This window comes from Equus quagga, chromosome 16 (genome assembly GCF_021613505.1).
Source record: "Equus quagga isolate Etosha38 chromosome 16, UCLA_HA_Equagga_1.0, whole genome shotgun sequence".
Taxonomy (NCBI): domain Eukaryota; kingdom Metazoa; phylum Chordata; class Mammalia; order Perissodactyla; family Equidae; genus Equus; species Equus quagga.
Window position 1 is genome coordinate 48,245,428 of NC_060282.1, and position 15,450 is coordinate 48,260,877.

General features: G+C 37.8%; 1 protein-coding gene across 1 annotated transcript in view; it reads right to left on the reverse strand.

Annotated features, from left to right (window-relative positions):
• Positions 1-15,450, reverse strand: part of PRKDC (protein kinase, DNA-activated, catalytic subunit) — a 215,989-nt gene that overhangs the window by 68,607 nt on the left and 131,932 nt on the right. Inside the window, exons 45-56 of the mRNA XM_046641859.1 lie at positions 14,844-14,916; positions 13,613-13,761; positions 9,943-10,080; positions 9,612-9,731; positions 6,820-6,963; positions 5,090-5,241; positions 4,333-4,464; positions 3,009-3,120; positions 2,315-2,439; positions 2,080-2,229; positions 779-952; positions 25-123 (exon numbers count right to left, since the gene is read on the reverse strand). Of these exons, the coding sequence (XP_046497815.1) occupies positions 25-123; positions 779-952; positions 2,080-2,229; positions 2,315-2,439; positions 3,009-3,120; positions 4,333-4,464; positions 5,090-5,241; positions 6,820-6,963; positions 9,612-9,731; positions 9,943-10,080; positions 13,613-13,761; positions 14,844-14,916 (1,568 nt within the window). The remainder of the gene's footprint in view (positions 1-24; positions 124-778; positions 953-2,079; positions 2,230-2,314; positions 2,440-3,008; positions 3,121-4,332; positions 4,465-5,089; positions 5,242-6,819; positions 6,964-9,611; positions 9,732-9,942; positions 10,081-13,612; positions 13,762-14,843; positions 14,917-15,450) is intronic.

The window sequence follows — 15,450 nt, forward strand, 5'->3', positions numbered from 1 at the left end:
AATTATTCCAGGAGGAGCACATACTGAAGCCCAGGGTTCTCATCGATCAATCCTTGAATCAACACATCTTTTGCCAACTTAAATATTTCCTGGGAGTCGTCATCTGCTTGACTTTCTGGATCTCTGAGAAAAATAACAAAATGACAAAACATAAACTCTATCACTTTTATTCAACCCTGATAATACTGTCCAGAGTTAAAGTAAAAAAAAATCTGGCTTCTCCCATGGAACTTTAACTTCCAAAATCATAGAAGAACCCACTGTCCCTCGTATGTACACTGACACTTTCTTTCGGTGCCTCTGCAAGCCCAAGTGAATATCATCACCCCCTCACAGTGTGATAGGGCTCACATGCATAGGAGAGAGGCGGTGGAAGGTGGGAGCAGGGCTGCAGAGGGCTCCCTGGGAGCGCTAAGAGGTCCTAGGATGGGCCTAGCCCCGGTGGGAAGTGGTATGATGGCAGTCCTGAAGAATGAAGACATCTAGGCAGAATTTATTTCCTTAATCTTGTCAGACCTCAAAAGAGATAACTATGAAAACATATTTTATAAAGCAGGACACTTACACACTTTTAGCTCAACCAATAATTTCACATTTTGAATACTTCCCACACATAGGTAAAATGAGTTAAAATAAGGATACATTTCGATATGCTAAAATAAACTCGTTTTAATTATTAGTTTAAAAATGTTTTATTTATTATAATCTGTTCCAGATTGCTAAAGGCAGCCAAAAGACCCCTTAATAAATTAATTTAAAATGTCAATGCAGAGCTTACCGATAATTGTCATGAATCCACATGAGAATGTTATACATTTGTTCCCTACACACTGGAGAAGGATGAGAAATGAATTCTACAACAGGATTCAGAAGTTCTCGAAGTTCTACTGGTTTCAATTTTGCCATCATCTTATAAATTATGTCCAAACACACTTTTTGTCTTTCATCATCTCTATAATGACATATTTTTTAAAAAACACAAATTTAACAATTTTTATTATTATACCTTCAGATCTGATATGTAACTTTTTCTTCTTTGTGTTGTTCTGTATTTTAAAATTTGTTATTATAGGTAATATTACACTTATTTAAAAATAACATTCTTAAAAATAATTATTATGGGCTAGATTATTAAAAATAAATTAATTCAATGTGGTGTCCTGAATTGGATCCTGGAATAGAAAAAGGACATATAAAGTCTAGTTTAGTTAACAGTAATATACTAATTTTAATTTCTTAGTTTTGACAACATACTATGATTATGTAAGATGGGAAATTCGATGAAGGGTATGTGGGAACTCTGTACTATCTTTTAACTTGTCTGTAAATATACAATTATTCAAAAATAAAAAGTTTATTATTTAAAAAAACTGAAAAGGTCAAACAAAATAAGCTAAACATAAAGGATTTCGTAACTTAAAAAAATTATTTCAAGTGTTAGGTCACCGTGTCACATAGCTGGGTTAAGTGTAGTCTGGGTCCCAAATGAGGTGCACAGCTATCTCCTTGTTTTGTGTACCTTTTTCTCCTTAAAGTGTCCAGCTTAATGCATTAAACATAGTAGATACTCAGTAAATGATTAATGAAGGATATCAGAACACAATGACATACTTTCTTTGTTACTGGACATTACACATTTATCAATAATTTATCACTATGTAAAAAATATGTATATGTACAAGACTAGGATAGAGTACAGAGAAATAAAAATATTACAAGGGGTCAATAGCATTCTCTTTAATATTTACTTTAACAGTATACTGCAATTCTGAAAATAAATGAATAATTTTCACAAATCATGGAAGCCTCTTACCTGGCAAAATAGATACAGAACTCAAAACCATGCATTTTAAATCTGAAAAGAGCCTTAGACAATCCCTGAGGTGTGGCCTCCCCAAGGTGCCAGGTCAGGGAAGGCAGGAGGGCCAGGCCCACCACCTTTTCTTCTCAGATTCAAACTTCACAAATACACATTTCACAAAAACCTACAAGTTCTTTCTGAGTTGGAGAGACAGCTGAACAAATGAACATTTTATGAGCCAGCTGCATCCAAGAACTTGGGGCTAGTTTTCCACTCACCTATGTCTCATGACTTGAATGAAATCCTTGCTCTTTAACTGTAAGTACAGATCTGTTATTTCCTCTGCACGACACAGCACCACCTCCAGACAGAGAGTCTTCATCACGCCATGAAATTTTGGCAGCAGGAAGAACACGGTGTTCATAAACCTAACCAGTAGGCATGGCCAGTGAGTGGGAGGACAGTCGCAGACCCTCTCCCGCCACAGGACGTTCACTACAACTGACATCCTACCTATCAGCAAGAGGAGGGAAGTTCTTCACAGCTTTGTTCAAGCACACAATAAATTTGTCCTCCATCGTATTCTGATGTTGCTTCAACTGTTTTATGACCAGTTCACACACAGACTCCTCCAGTATCTGAAAAATTAAGTTTCTTTTCAAATACCCAAAGGTGAAAACATGTTAAGTACTTAAAATAGGTTTACCTTGAATAGTTATATGAACCCAAGAAAGTGCTATCATTGACAACAGTGTTTACCAGGTGAAGTGCCAGGAGTGACCCTGGGTCTGTACTAACCACCGGACACCACTGGAGGCTCTGGGGCCTTGAGTTGAGGTGAGCCAGGCCATAACCATGCGTGTTTTGTGCTACTAGCTCTGGCAGAATCCAGTTCAAGCTTCCTTCTGACACCAAAACACTGCTAACAATCATTTGAGAAGCTGAACTAAAATCAGTGACTAAATATTGTTTAAGACACTTTAATGATGAAGTGTTCACATCTCTGATCAAATATTCACACAAACCAGAATCATATGCCCTCTTTAAATTAAAAGTGAGCACTGTATACAGTGGGAAAGAATAAAATACTAATAAATACAGAATGCCCACTTCGGCTTCTTATAGTATAGAGGATCTAAGTACCAAGTGTTATGATAAATCAAAAATGAAAAAGAATAATTTATTTAAGATTGTACAACACACTCACATTTTCTCTCTCAGTAATATATCGAAGAACAAGTCCTAGAACTTCTGCCGCTGCTGCATATACCTCTCTATATTTTACAAAGGACATATTATTGACCAAAGCTTGAAAGTATCTAAAACAAATATAGAAAATAAACATGCATTAAATAATCCATTCTATTTTTTGACACTAAAATATAATTTTACTCCTTATGCCATATTAATATCACATACTGAGAAAATACGAAATCTAAAACATGATGCAAATTATTTGTGTGAATACATATGTGAAGATGTATTTAAGGCTCTGACACTGACCAGGAAGGCATAGTAAATTCCATGTTTCAATTACACAGGACCTGCTGTAGTCAACGCAAAACACAATGCTAGATACTACAAAAACTGTAGTGAAAAAAGCTATCATACAAGATTAGGATTGACTGACTCCCTTTCAAAGCCATGTACTGTGACAAGAGAAGGACAATGAAATGATGAGAAAGAGTGAGCAGGAGCGCAGCGCTCACTGACTTTGCAGGCAGCACAATGTTAACTTTCAGCTCACAGTGGCTAAGATTGTCACTGGGGAAACCAAAGCTCCAAAAAGTAACCTGTCTAAAAGTAAACTGTTTCCCATTGAATCTGTGTTGAGCCACATGATGTCTATGAAACCAGGCAACTGGTATAACTGGTGACTGGGGAGGCTAACCGAGGAAGACCAACCAGATAGAGTAAGACACTTCCAAAGAAACGGGAAAAGCTAGCAAGGCACATGCTGAAATCCATTAAGTAACCATGATGTGAACACTGACTTTTCAAAAATCCTAAAACAACAATGAAGTGACTTTTTGTGATGTTACAAAATAATCTTACTGAAGGTCCTCTCCTTCATGGTAGCGCTGGCAGCCATGCCCACCTGTGAAGGGCCACAACAGAGGGGTAGTGCCACTGCAGTCAGGGCAGCAAGCAGAGGGACAGGCAGCACAGGTCTAGGAGGGTCCCCTATTCATGTTCATAGATTCTAGAGAGATTGGTCTCACAGAACTCATGTGCTTTCAGGGGAAATGCTGAAAATGTCAGTTTCGAAAAGAAAGAAAATAGCTAACACTTCTTATCTGCCAAATGTGCATGAGACAATTACACTAATTTTTAAAAACTTACTTTCTTCACTCACTCCATTAACATATTTCTTTGTCCAAATGACCTCTAAAACCCAACTATCTAAATTTAGGTAGAAATATTTTTAACATATTTTAACCTTAAATTTATCAAAACTAAACCATACTGTCAATCCATTTCAGGTATATTTTAACCTAAAAAAGAATCACAGCAAAAACTATGATACTTACTTTATGCTCTCTATGCCACATTTTGGGTCATAAGGAGGCAAGTTATTGGCCATTACAATGCCTAGTAATTGAATTCCTACTGAATTGTCTTTAGAATTAGGATCTGTACTGGAAAACTTTTCAAATATTAACCTGAAACATAAGCATAAAGGAAAAATATAGATTGCCACATAATAAAATAACCAAGAAGACAAATAAAATTTTCTACAGCCAATTTTCAGAGTAAGAAATACTTTTTCTTTTCCCACATCTAACATCCCTCTTTCTAATACCTTCTTTGTTTGCATCCAGGTTATCCTAGTTTTGGAACATAGGCAGTTTTTTCTTTCTTAATAATGTAATTACTTGCCCAAATTCTCCCTTAGTTGATAGTAAAACCTTTTGAAAGTTTTAGCTTGCCTTACGCTGAGCTATAAGAGAATCAAATAAAATTCCCACAGTTCACCCCTGGGCTGGGACAATAAAGGACAGAGCCACAGCCCACGTGCACAGTGTGGGGGAAAAGCCAAAGGTGAGCTGAGGGATGGAGCGGGGACTACCTGGAGGCAATGGCCTGCCTCGAGATGCTTCTAGGGTCAAACTTTGGAGGTTGTGATTTTATTAATAGCAGTATTATATCCTTATAAATAGATTCTATTTCAAATTATATTCCTCCTCCTATCATTTCAAATAATTAAATTTCATTGTCATCACTATTTACAACATGCTACATTTAAAAAATTTCTAAACAATATTGCAAAATATAGTAAATTTATACCTGTAAGGGATGGATAAACAATCCTTCCAGCATTCAACAAGGGTTTTTATAATTTCGAGGTTGTGTCTAAATACAGCTCTTTTTTGATGAAAAACATGTTTCATTAGGAAATGAAGCAATCGATTTGCTAACACTTCATCTTTAGGGACGCCCTAAAAAGGTATGGAAATTCTCTATTAATATGTAGCATTCCCTTCTGGAAAAGCATTTTTCAATCCAAAAGTCCATTTATGAAAGAAATCTGGCATTCTACTGAGGAGTCTGCTTCCTGACTGAAAACCTACCTGTGATTTTTCAGGTCCAAATACAGGCAATTACAAAGGCTTTACCTGACAGGCCCCAGGAGGAAGCTGCCCTCTCCACACCAGATTTGGAACACAGCCTGTACAATGAAGTCTCAAAAGGCAGTTGTAGTCACACACTCAGGCCCCGACTGGTCCTGCTCTTTCACATATTTGCATTCCTAGTCCAGGTGTCTTCATTCCTAGGCCTCTTTATCCTCCTCAGGTGCCTCTGCTGAGACCTCCTTAAGAGGGGGAGGAAGGGGAACTCTGAAGACACTGTACCTAACTCTGACTCAGTACCCAGTGCTTTTTGACTGCTAGCCCTTTCCTCTTGCAAGTCTCCCAACTCCAAGGTCCCATAAAACTGCTAGGGTCTTTAATTTGGGGCTCCCTCCACTGTGAGAGGAGCCTCAGATCTGTGCTGATCCACCTGACTCTCAACCAGTACATTCTACCATGGAGGAAAATGGAATAGGGGGAGTCAGCGCATTCTCTGGTTTTAGCCTCATGCTTACACCATTGCAATGAGTGATTAAAGCCTTCATTGTGTCTTTCATTTTGGCTTGCTGTTGGTTTAAGTGGCTATTCCATCAACTAGTGGTTTCAGTTCTCTGAAGCTCAGCTGAGATCCTGGCGTTTCAGTCAACTTTTTCCAATGGTTCCTAAATTAAACTAATCATTCTCTTAATTTTTTCATGTTATTAAGCAGACTACAAATTATTTTATCACAATAAAGCTAAGAAATTTAAATTTGGTTTACTTTGAAATGAGATTCCACATCCAGACACAAATATATGTAAAAGCTATATGTATATATATTATGTTTAATAAAGACTGTTCCTAGGATATCCTTCAATGAAAACTTTTGTACATTATTAGTGCTAATGTTTTTAAATGAAGGGGCAAAGCTCCAACACACACGAATCTTTACTGGTGGATGCCATAAGCTTGCTTCAGTACAACACAGTGTCATTCATCTGGCAGTCACTTTTTTAAGAATCTCTACCATTATAGATCACAGTCAATACTCTGGAAGCAGATAAGCTGGCCAAAGAAATGTCAAAAAATCCAGGGGCTTCAGTCACGGCAGAAGTTTTCAGAATCTCACATTCAGGGTCTATTGACATTTATTTTATACATAATTTTAAGAAACCAATTATCTAGGTTCCAAGCTCCTAGAAAGTAAAAGCAACAAATGAAACGAACATCTGATAGCAAGGTGATAAAATAAAAAGCAAGATGAGAGGAATTATCAAAAGCAGACAAAAGAAAACAGAACTAAAGCAGTACAAGGCCATTTAGTAGAGCACCAAAGCAATACGACAATTAATGCTAAAAATGATGACTCAAGACATGAAGAGGAGCCAGAATTATTTGTTGCATGCTCTATTTAAGTATCAGCAAAAGACTGATATATTACTACATAAAAGATGTATCCATCCTTACTATAGGAGTAGCTAATCCTGTCCATGAAAGAATAATAACCACTATCTCAACCACCATATAGTGAATTCCTTCTCCTCCGTTGTTTCCAGAAACAACCAGCTGCAGCAAGGGGCTAAGCCAGTATCTCGCGTAAGGACGAAAGACCTAGGAGAGAATTTAAAAATCAAAGAATTGTTTTGAATACCAATATCAATTCAGAAATATATCCTCCAGCAGCTAAAATTTTATATTATGACTTGACCTAAACCCAAAACAGATGTAAATCCCAACAATTATCCCACTTAATCAGACTAGATTCTCTGTTGAATTCTCTCCTCATGAGCCCCTGAAAGCACAATTCAATGGAAATGGATTTGTTATCGATCTCTTCTTTGCTTAAAACCTTTCCGATATAACTACGCATGTAGAAATAAAAATAAAAATATTCTGTATCAACCTTGCTCCATGTGCATAATATGCAGCTGTAGAGAATTCTACTTTTATTTTATGCAAACGCATAGGGTATATGAAGAATGAGAATCTAAAAATTAGTAGGTATATGTGGCTAATTTTTTTTCATTTCTTCCTACATTATAAAGTCATTCTGTTATAGACCTCATATGCCCAAGATCTCTGAAATCTAAATAAAATGTATCCATTTAATTTATTTTAGAAATTGCAAGAGAATGCCATTTTGATGCAAAAGAACAGATTAAAGTATAAGTCAAACTGTCTTCTTAACCATTGCCACCATTTTTTTTTTCAAATATGTTTTCTCAGAGATTTCTCATCTACTCTCACAGCTTAAATCTGTGTGGTCTCAAATCTTTTCTGATCATGCACTCCACAAGTAAAAAAGGTTGGAACAAGGGGCCAGCCGGTGGTGTAGTGGTTAGGTTCACATACTCTGCTTCAGTGGCCTGGGGTGCACAGGTTCGGATCCCAGGTGCAGACCTACATACTGCTCATTGAGCCATGCTGTAGTGGCATCCCCCATACAAAATAGAGGAAATGGGCACAGATGTTAGGTCAGGGACAATCTTCCTTAAGCAAAAAGAGGAAGACTGGCAATGGATGTTAGCTTAGGGCCAATCTTCCTCCCCCCCCCCAAAAAAAAGTTGGAAAACTCTCCATGTATGTCTTTTGGTTTATTTATAAAACATAAACATAAACTTCTTTCTTATATTATTAAACTATGAGAAACAGATAAATTAAAAGGCTGAAATTTTCAAAACAGATGTAAATACAGGTTCTAACATTTTCTTCCATAAGACAACAGACAGATTGTCTAAAACATCCCCTTTGGAAGCCACTACCCTGATCACTCCCGAGCTCCAGATATGTACACTGCTCCAGGGACATCTCTCAATGACGTCTCAGAGGCACCTGACATCCACATGTATGAACACAATTCAGCATGCTTCTTTGTCAACCCACCTACCCTCACCTAGCCAACCAAGAAATCATCCAAAAAACAAAGATACCAAAGATACCAGATACTTTTCTATCAAGTCAGTACTTACAGCAACATGAGCTAGAAATCACGCGACCCCTGAGTGTTACAGATTGAATTGTGCCCTGCAAAAGGATGTTGAAATCCTAATTCCTGGCATCTGTAAACGTGATCTTATTTAGAAACAGGGTATTTGAAGATTGTCAAGTTAAGAGAGGTAATTAGGGTTGGCCTTAATCCAATGACAGTGTCCTTATTAAAAGTGGAAATTTGTATCTATTGAGACAGATGCAGAGAGGGAAGACAAAGTGAAGGTTCCAGGAGAACATCACTGAGATGCCAAGAAATGCCTGAGGCCATCACAAGCTGGGAGAGGCCTGGAACAGATTCTCTGCCACGGCCCTGGGAAGGAACCAAACCTACTAACACCTTGATCGCAGACTTCTGGCTTTCAGAACCACGAGATAGTAAGTCTCTGTGGTTTAAGCCACCCATTTTGTGTTACTTTGTTATGGCAGCCCAAGGAGCTAGCAATCAAGTGTGATTCTAAGGAACACAGGCCTTGCTGTAGTCCCAGGTTAGCCCTCTCAACCATCTCACAACAGCCTCCCAGCCTTTGGCTCACATTTGCAGTGCTGCCTAGAAGGACTTTCTCTGGGGCAAAGTGGACTATGTCACTCCTCCACTTAGCACCCTTGACTGTTCCCTGCTCCTCAACAACTGAATCAGATCCTTTGTATCAACTCCAATGGCCTGGCCCAGGTCACCTGCCCTTGCACCTGTGGCCATGCCACTCACACCTCTCCTCTGGACCATGTGCCCATAGTCTGTGCAGTCAGTGAGTACGTGCTGGGCTTTCTCACGGGCTATCTCTGTTCACAGTGCTCCTTCTATGCAGAATGTCAACTCCCACTGTACTTCACAACACTTAGCTCAAGAGCTCTCTTGAAAATCTGCCCTAACTCGCACTGGTAGAAGAGGTTCCTCCCTGATGAGGTGCTGTATGTAGATCAATTGATAAATTCTGCAATTCTAAAAGAGTCAGCTATTTTTCATACAGAGTTAACAGAAATATTTTCACTACCTTCTTTGCTACTACAAACCAAGAAGGCTGGCAGCCATAGGAAAGGTACTATACAAAGATCACTTCTAACTCAATAGAAGCTAATTTACATGTTTTAAAAGAAATAATAAAAGAGTGATGTTGAACAAATAAATAAATATGGTTGGCTAATTTACTTAGAGAACAAAAATGTGATGTTCTGTCCCTTTACGTCTTTCTTTGTCGTGGTTTTCTTTTTAAGCATGCAATTATGCATATAATTGCAAAAAATTTTTAAAGAAATAATAAATTACTTACTTCTTCTGTATTAATAACAAGCTTGGCTAAGAAGAGACGGATATTTAATGATATTGATGGATTTCCTAGTTTGTCATGAAGAAATTTCATCCAAGGAGGAAGATTTCTTGGCACTGAACCCTGAAATGATACACTCAAAATTACCGTAAAAAGTAGACTAAAATAACTTCATAATTTGATATTATGAGACCACAATGACAAAGCAAGATATCAGCAACATTATGTTTACTTGATATGGATTTGCTTTAGTCTTCAATATTAAATGTTCAATCTTAACATGATACCAATAAATAGAATTAAGTTAGACAATATAAGATGAGCAGAAAAAGACCTCTTCTTCCTTAGGGAGGATCTGATTTCTCTGCATGTGCTTAATCAGAGCAGTCATAGTTGCCATACATTCGTGTTGATTGAGTTCATCCATCTCTAACTCCAGGATATCATCTTGGATCATGGACTCTTTATGTTTCTAGGAAAACGAAGAATCCAATGATACAGAGTGCACTGTTAAAATTACAGTGTACATAACATTCTGATTTTTTGGGCAATATCAGGAAACACACTTGGATAACAGTGATAATTTGGTGGTAATATCCAACACATTCGTTATGTTTTCTTATTAAACAACTAAAAACTAAACAGGACTCATGTCTTGCTTACATTCTAGGTATGTATTTCCCCTTTGACCCATCTGCATGGTCACTTCCTTGGGGTCACAATGAGGTCAAAGCATCCATGCAGACATGCTGCTTTATACAAACACCAAGCCCTTTCCATAAATGTGTGTGTCTTGGAGGCCCCAGAACCCTCAACACCTTGAGAGCAACAGTTTCTATGATTCTTAGTTGCCACGTTATGGAAAAGGCAGAGCGCTATTTAAGTATCATTAAAGGATAAATTTTTACCTAACTTTTTCTCAGTAATTTGAAAAACTCTGTAAAGTCCTTAATTTGCCTCGAAATTTTAACCAATAATAGAACAAAACTTTTAAACCATTCTTGACCCTACAATTCTGTGAAAATAAGCAGTGACAATGATTTCAGAAGTGTAATGCTGAACTGAGGTTTTATATACATATACAGTAAATTTTATACACACATATGTAGGGTTGAGTAATTTATCTGGGTATTTCCTAGTATAAATCACTTGCAAAAAAGAAAGACTTGACAAATCCTGAGAGGAAATTTTGGACAGCTAAAAGTCAACATGGAGACACTAAGTGCTTGTGGAGATCAAGTAGAAAGAGTAGTAAAAACGGCCCTAGATAAATTTTCTAATTCTGTCTGCCCCAGTGGCAGGAACTATTCCAAAATGTCACTTCCCAAGATGGACAGTATTTAGAAATGCAATTCCTCCCAAAGATAACAAATAATTTCCATAAATCGGGGATTTTAGAAATGATAGGAAGTGGTTTTATGTTTTAGTAACAGCAAGGCTAAACGTAAAATAGTAAATTTTGTATGCAAGCAGGATTATACGAGACAAGAGAAAAAAAAGACACATTCGGTGAGCCATAAAATCCATCAGAGCAATCTTAATGTCCCTTTTTCTATACACGTGGTAAGGTATCAAAGGAGTTAATCACAATATTTGACTGTATTCAGATCTACTTAACACATTTTTATCAGAATCATTGTATCTCAAGATGCTGCTCACAAGGACAAGAGATCTGAAACTGGAGACTCAGGTCATGCGATCAGATCAAAGGAATGAGGAGTGAACCCAAGATGCCTTGATGTAAAAGGCCTATTAATGAAAGATGAGTCTTACTAGACAATGTAACCGTAATAGAACATAGTCACACTTTTCTTACTACTCAGCACAAATGTATGACATAATTTCAGTGAAAGAATTAATGAATAGGATCCCCCTTGAAGCATTCATTAAAAAAAGAGAGAATTCAACCCCAGGGGCAACAAAAAGTACATAAAAAACATAATCAACTCCTAAACATAATCAAACTCAATTTCAAAAACATATCACTCCTACTTCTTCCCTTCTTAGGCAAAAGGCCATTGAGCAGACTGAAGTGAGCCAAGAGGGGCCTGGCAGTGTCGGGGGTCGGGGAGGTAGACAGAATAGGGTATCTGCCTGCAGTTCAGGGCCTACTCCAGGAGGGCATCAGTGTACGGAGGAGGGCAGAGGGGTCAAGGGGAAGAGGGAGTGAGTCAGTGCATGCCGCACTGGAAAAGGCAAAAGCTTGGGAATCAAACGTATCTGCGGGAACTTGTGTGTGTCTACCTACACGTTTCCTATTTCTGTCCATGAGGAGGCTTGCAAGGAGCTTCCTACCACTCTCCACCCACAGGAAGGAGGGCTCACTAGGGAGATGGCCCAGTCCAAAGCTGGGACGGGGAAGAATGAGACCACCTTCGCACGTTTTCTTGTGCTAGCAAGTAAGGAACTGCTCAAAGAATGACATGGATATGTCAAAAGAACACAGGCGCCTGCATGAAGGGATGCCCACTGGCCAAATCTGGGACAATCTGAGCATCAAAATAAATGATAACCCACTGAGCAAAATAAGAATCCAGGAGATCACAATGATAAAAATTAAAACAAAATAAATGGAGAAAAGAGAAAGCTCTTCATTGCAGTAGAAGGCCAACTAATAAATGAAGGAGCAGTGATAGAATTAGAAAATTATCATTCTGCAACCAGCATAGCAATAGTTAACTCAGGGAACAGACATCAAAGGATGTTAAAAACTAGTGGGTGAAAGTGATTTGAAGAAGAGATTTTACATAATCTCGAAAAATCTCCCCAGAAAATGAGGTCAACATCTCTCACAAGGAGAATACAGCATCATCCTGTCATATTCTTGCCAAAATTCCTGGTCTGCTTGAAAGGAAGCCTTGAACAAACACTAACCAAGAGTCATTCTAGTACAAGGACATGGTGGGTGGGTGCACCATGTGGTCCTGGACTGGATGCTCCTGCTATAAAAGACGTTATCAAGACAACAGGCAAATCCTGAGTGGGGTCTCTGAGTGAAGAACACACAGGAGTACTTTGTACTACTTATGCAACTCCTAAATTAGAAATTATTCCAAAATTCAAAAAAAGCATGTCACCTTACAAAATAAAGAATAGTAAGAAAAACAGAGGAAGGGCACACAAACGTTAACCAGTCCTACCTTCCTGCAATATCAAAACAGCTAATTGCAAAGAAGGCTAGAACAATCATGAAAGAAGGTCTGAGAATGATTTCCTATTGGGATGCAGACACGAAAGTCACATATGATAGAAAAAACTTTAAAACATACACAGACTCTGACAGTCTGGTACAGAGAGGTAGAGATGAGAGCCCAGAGAGAGAGAGAGATGGTGAGGGAGAGAAAGAACAGTAGAGGGGTACAAGGGAGGGGATACAAACACACAGCAGGTCTTCTCTCTGAAAGAATGGACAAGAGTGAGATTAATCCAAGTTAAAAAAAAGCTTGAGGTGCAGGACAACTGTACAAGCTGCTGGGACCCAAAAAGAAAAAGACTGAATTTTACCTCTAAAAATAATAATTAAAACCATTCCATACTCCACACCCTTGTCACCAAGAATTTACTCTTTAAGAATTAAGCTATCACTTGTGAACATGGATGCATTCAGTTATCTTAGTTTGATAAGATCAAATATTTGAACAGCTCCTTCATTCCCTCCAGAGAGAAATTGCAACAGTCATATCAGTACCAGCATCTGAGTCTCTATGGTTATTATCTCTCCCACTGGAAATCCTTAAGTGAGGTTCTGATTTAAAACACTAATCTTGGGGAGACTGGCTAATGTGAATCAGCCCTTGGAGAGAGCCTTCTTTCCTGTGCTGATAAAGTCAGATTGCTGAGTCTACAGGATGAAACGCTGGTGCTTAGATCTTGGAAAATTCTCCAAACTAACGCTATTTTCTGAGAACTACTGACAAACAAAGAAGTGGCTTCCCCTGGAACAAAGGAGCCCCCCTTCCTTTACAAATGCCAACGATATTCTCAAATACGTGAAATGTGATCACCTGTCTCCGAAAATGAGCAGTGGTAGATTTAGGGTCTTGGGAACTATATGAATAGCTCTGCACTCCAGTCGAGAAATCAAATTGACTCATTTCCTCACTCAGGCTACTGTCTGCCAAATATGACAAGGAAGATATATAACGAGGACAATCTGAAATATAAATAAGAAGATAATACATTTATTCAAATTAGTAAGAAATGTATTTTTCTAAGTTTCAAGTGATATTAAAATTAAAGAATACTTTTAACTAAGGCTTTCATAAATCCTGTGATTCTCAACTCATTATCCAGATTAACGAAGCAAAAAGGACATGCTCCTTTTGCTTTTGTCATTATTGAGCAGTTATTCTCTATTATCATGGGCAAAGAAATTAAGTTAAACTATTTCTAATTTTTAGATATGCTATTAATAGAATTTCTTTGCATTTAAAATTTTGATGACATACATTTTACCTATAAAGTCTAACATAAACGTGGGAAGAGATACTACTAAAGAACAACTAATCAAAAATATGTAAAGAATTTAGAAAACTGGTCCAAATTTTACTCTCAAATTTTAAAAGAAAGCTATAAAGAAAAATTAGCAAAAAATGGAAACAAGGGGCATGTAGAGGGAGATAGGGTGAATTTTACATAGAAAGGCAAAGGAGAACTTCCTTCAGAAGTTGACATTAAACAAAACCTCCTAAGCCATGCATCTGGGGCCAAGAGTATTCTAGTCTGAGGGAACATCATGAGCAAATGCCCTGGGGCAAACGTGAGCCTGATGCCTACAGGCACAGGCAGGGGGCCTGTGAGCAGGAAAGAGAGTGGCAGGGAGCTGGTTGGTAGCTCATGGGCTTTGGGCAGCTCCATCCTGAGGGAGGAGGGAGCTGACGGGAAGTTTGGAGCAGAAAAATGGCAGGATGGAACTTGTATTTTAACACAGATTTCTACATGTATCTAAATAACATACAAACACAATCTATATGCAAACTAATAAATATCAAGCCAATTTTCACTTTTTTAAAAAAAGCATACTATATCTGAGCCCCCACTGGCCACTTTGAGGTCTTTCTATGCAATTAAAGTTTAGCTAATTGCATTTCTTTAAAAATACAATTCCATTTGCGATCTTAAAAATAAAAATTTTTCAAACTCAATTTCAATGTTTTCAGATATTTAAAATATTTTACATTTACATAACCAATACCAACTACTAGAATCTTTCTCATCATTTTGAAAATGTCATACCTGAATCCCCACTTGCTGCTTCCCTGGCTTCTTTTCTAATTTCAAGGTACTTTTTCTTTCTTTCCATAGGAACCTAATTATTAGGCAAAATAAATACACAATTTAAAACTTTTTAGAATCATGGTCACACGTTTTCTATTTTAGTAGCAATTTGGCAAAAAAATATTAATTTTTAAACAAAACTTTTATCAAATTTAAAAGCATTCAAAAATATCCAGAAAGAAAGACAGGTGGGGGCCCTCAAGAAAAGTTTTCCCCACAGAGTCCCATAGAACCCCACAGAGGCACCTGCCTCCCCTCTGGGCTCTGGGACCTAGTGTGCTCTTAAAGCCACATGCCTGGATTACCAATAGTTTGTACTTGACCCATAAGCCTCAGTTTCCTCAACTATATGGTTATGACATATCAAAGTGCTGTTGTAAAGTTTAGAAGTAACCTATAGCAAGTGTCTGAATGCTTAATAAACTAATGCTATTATTTTTTTGTTTTTTAGTTCTTTGAACGCATGCCTAGGAAAAAGCTTCCAGTCTTGTTCCAGAAGGGCACAAGGCAGGTAGCAACCATTTACAAGAACCCATGCACCACTAAGACGTGGTGAAGTGAGCCC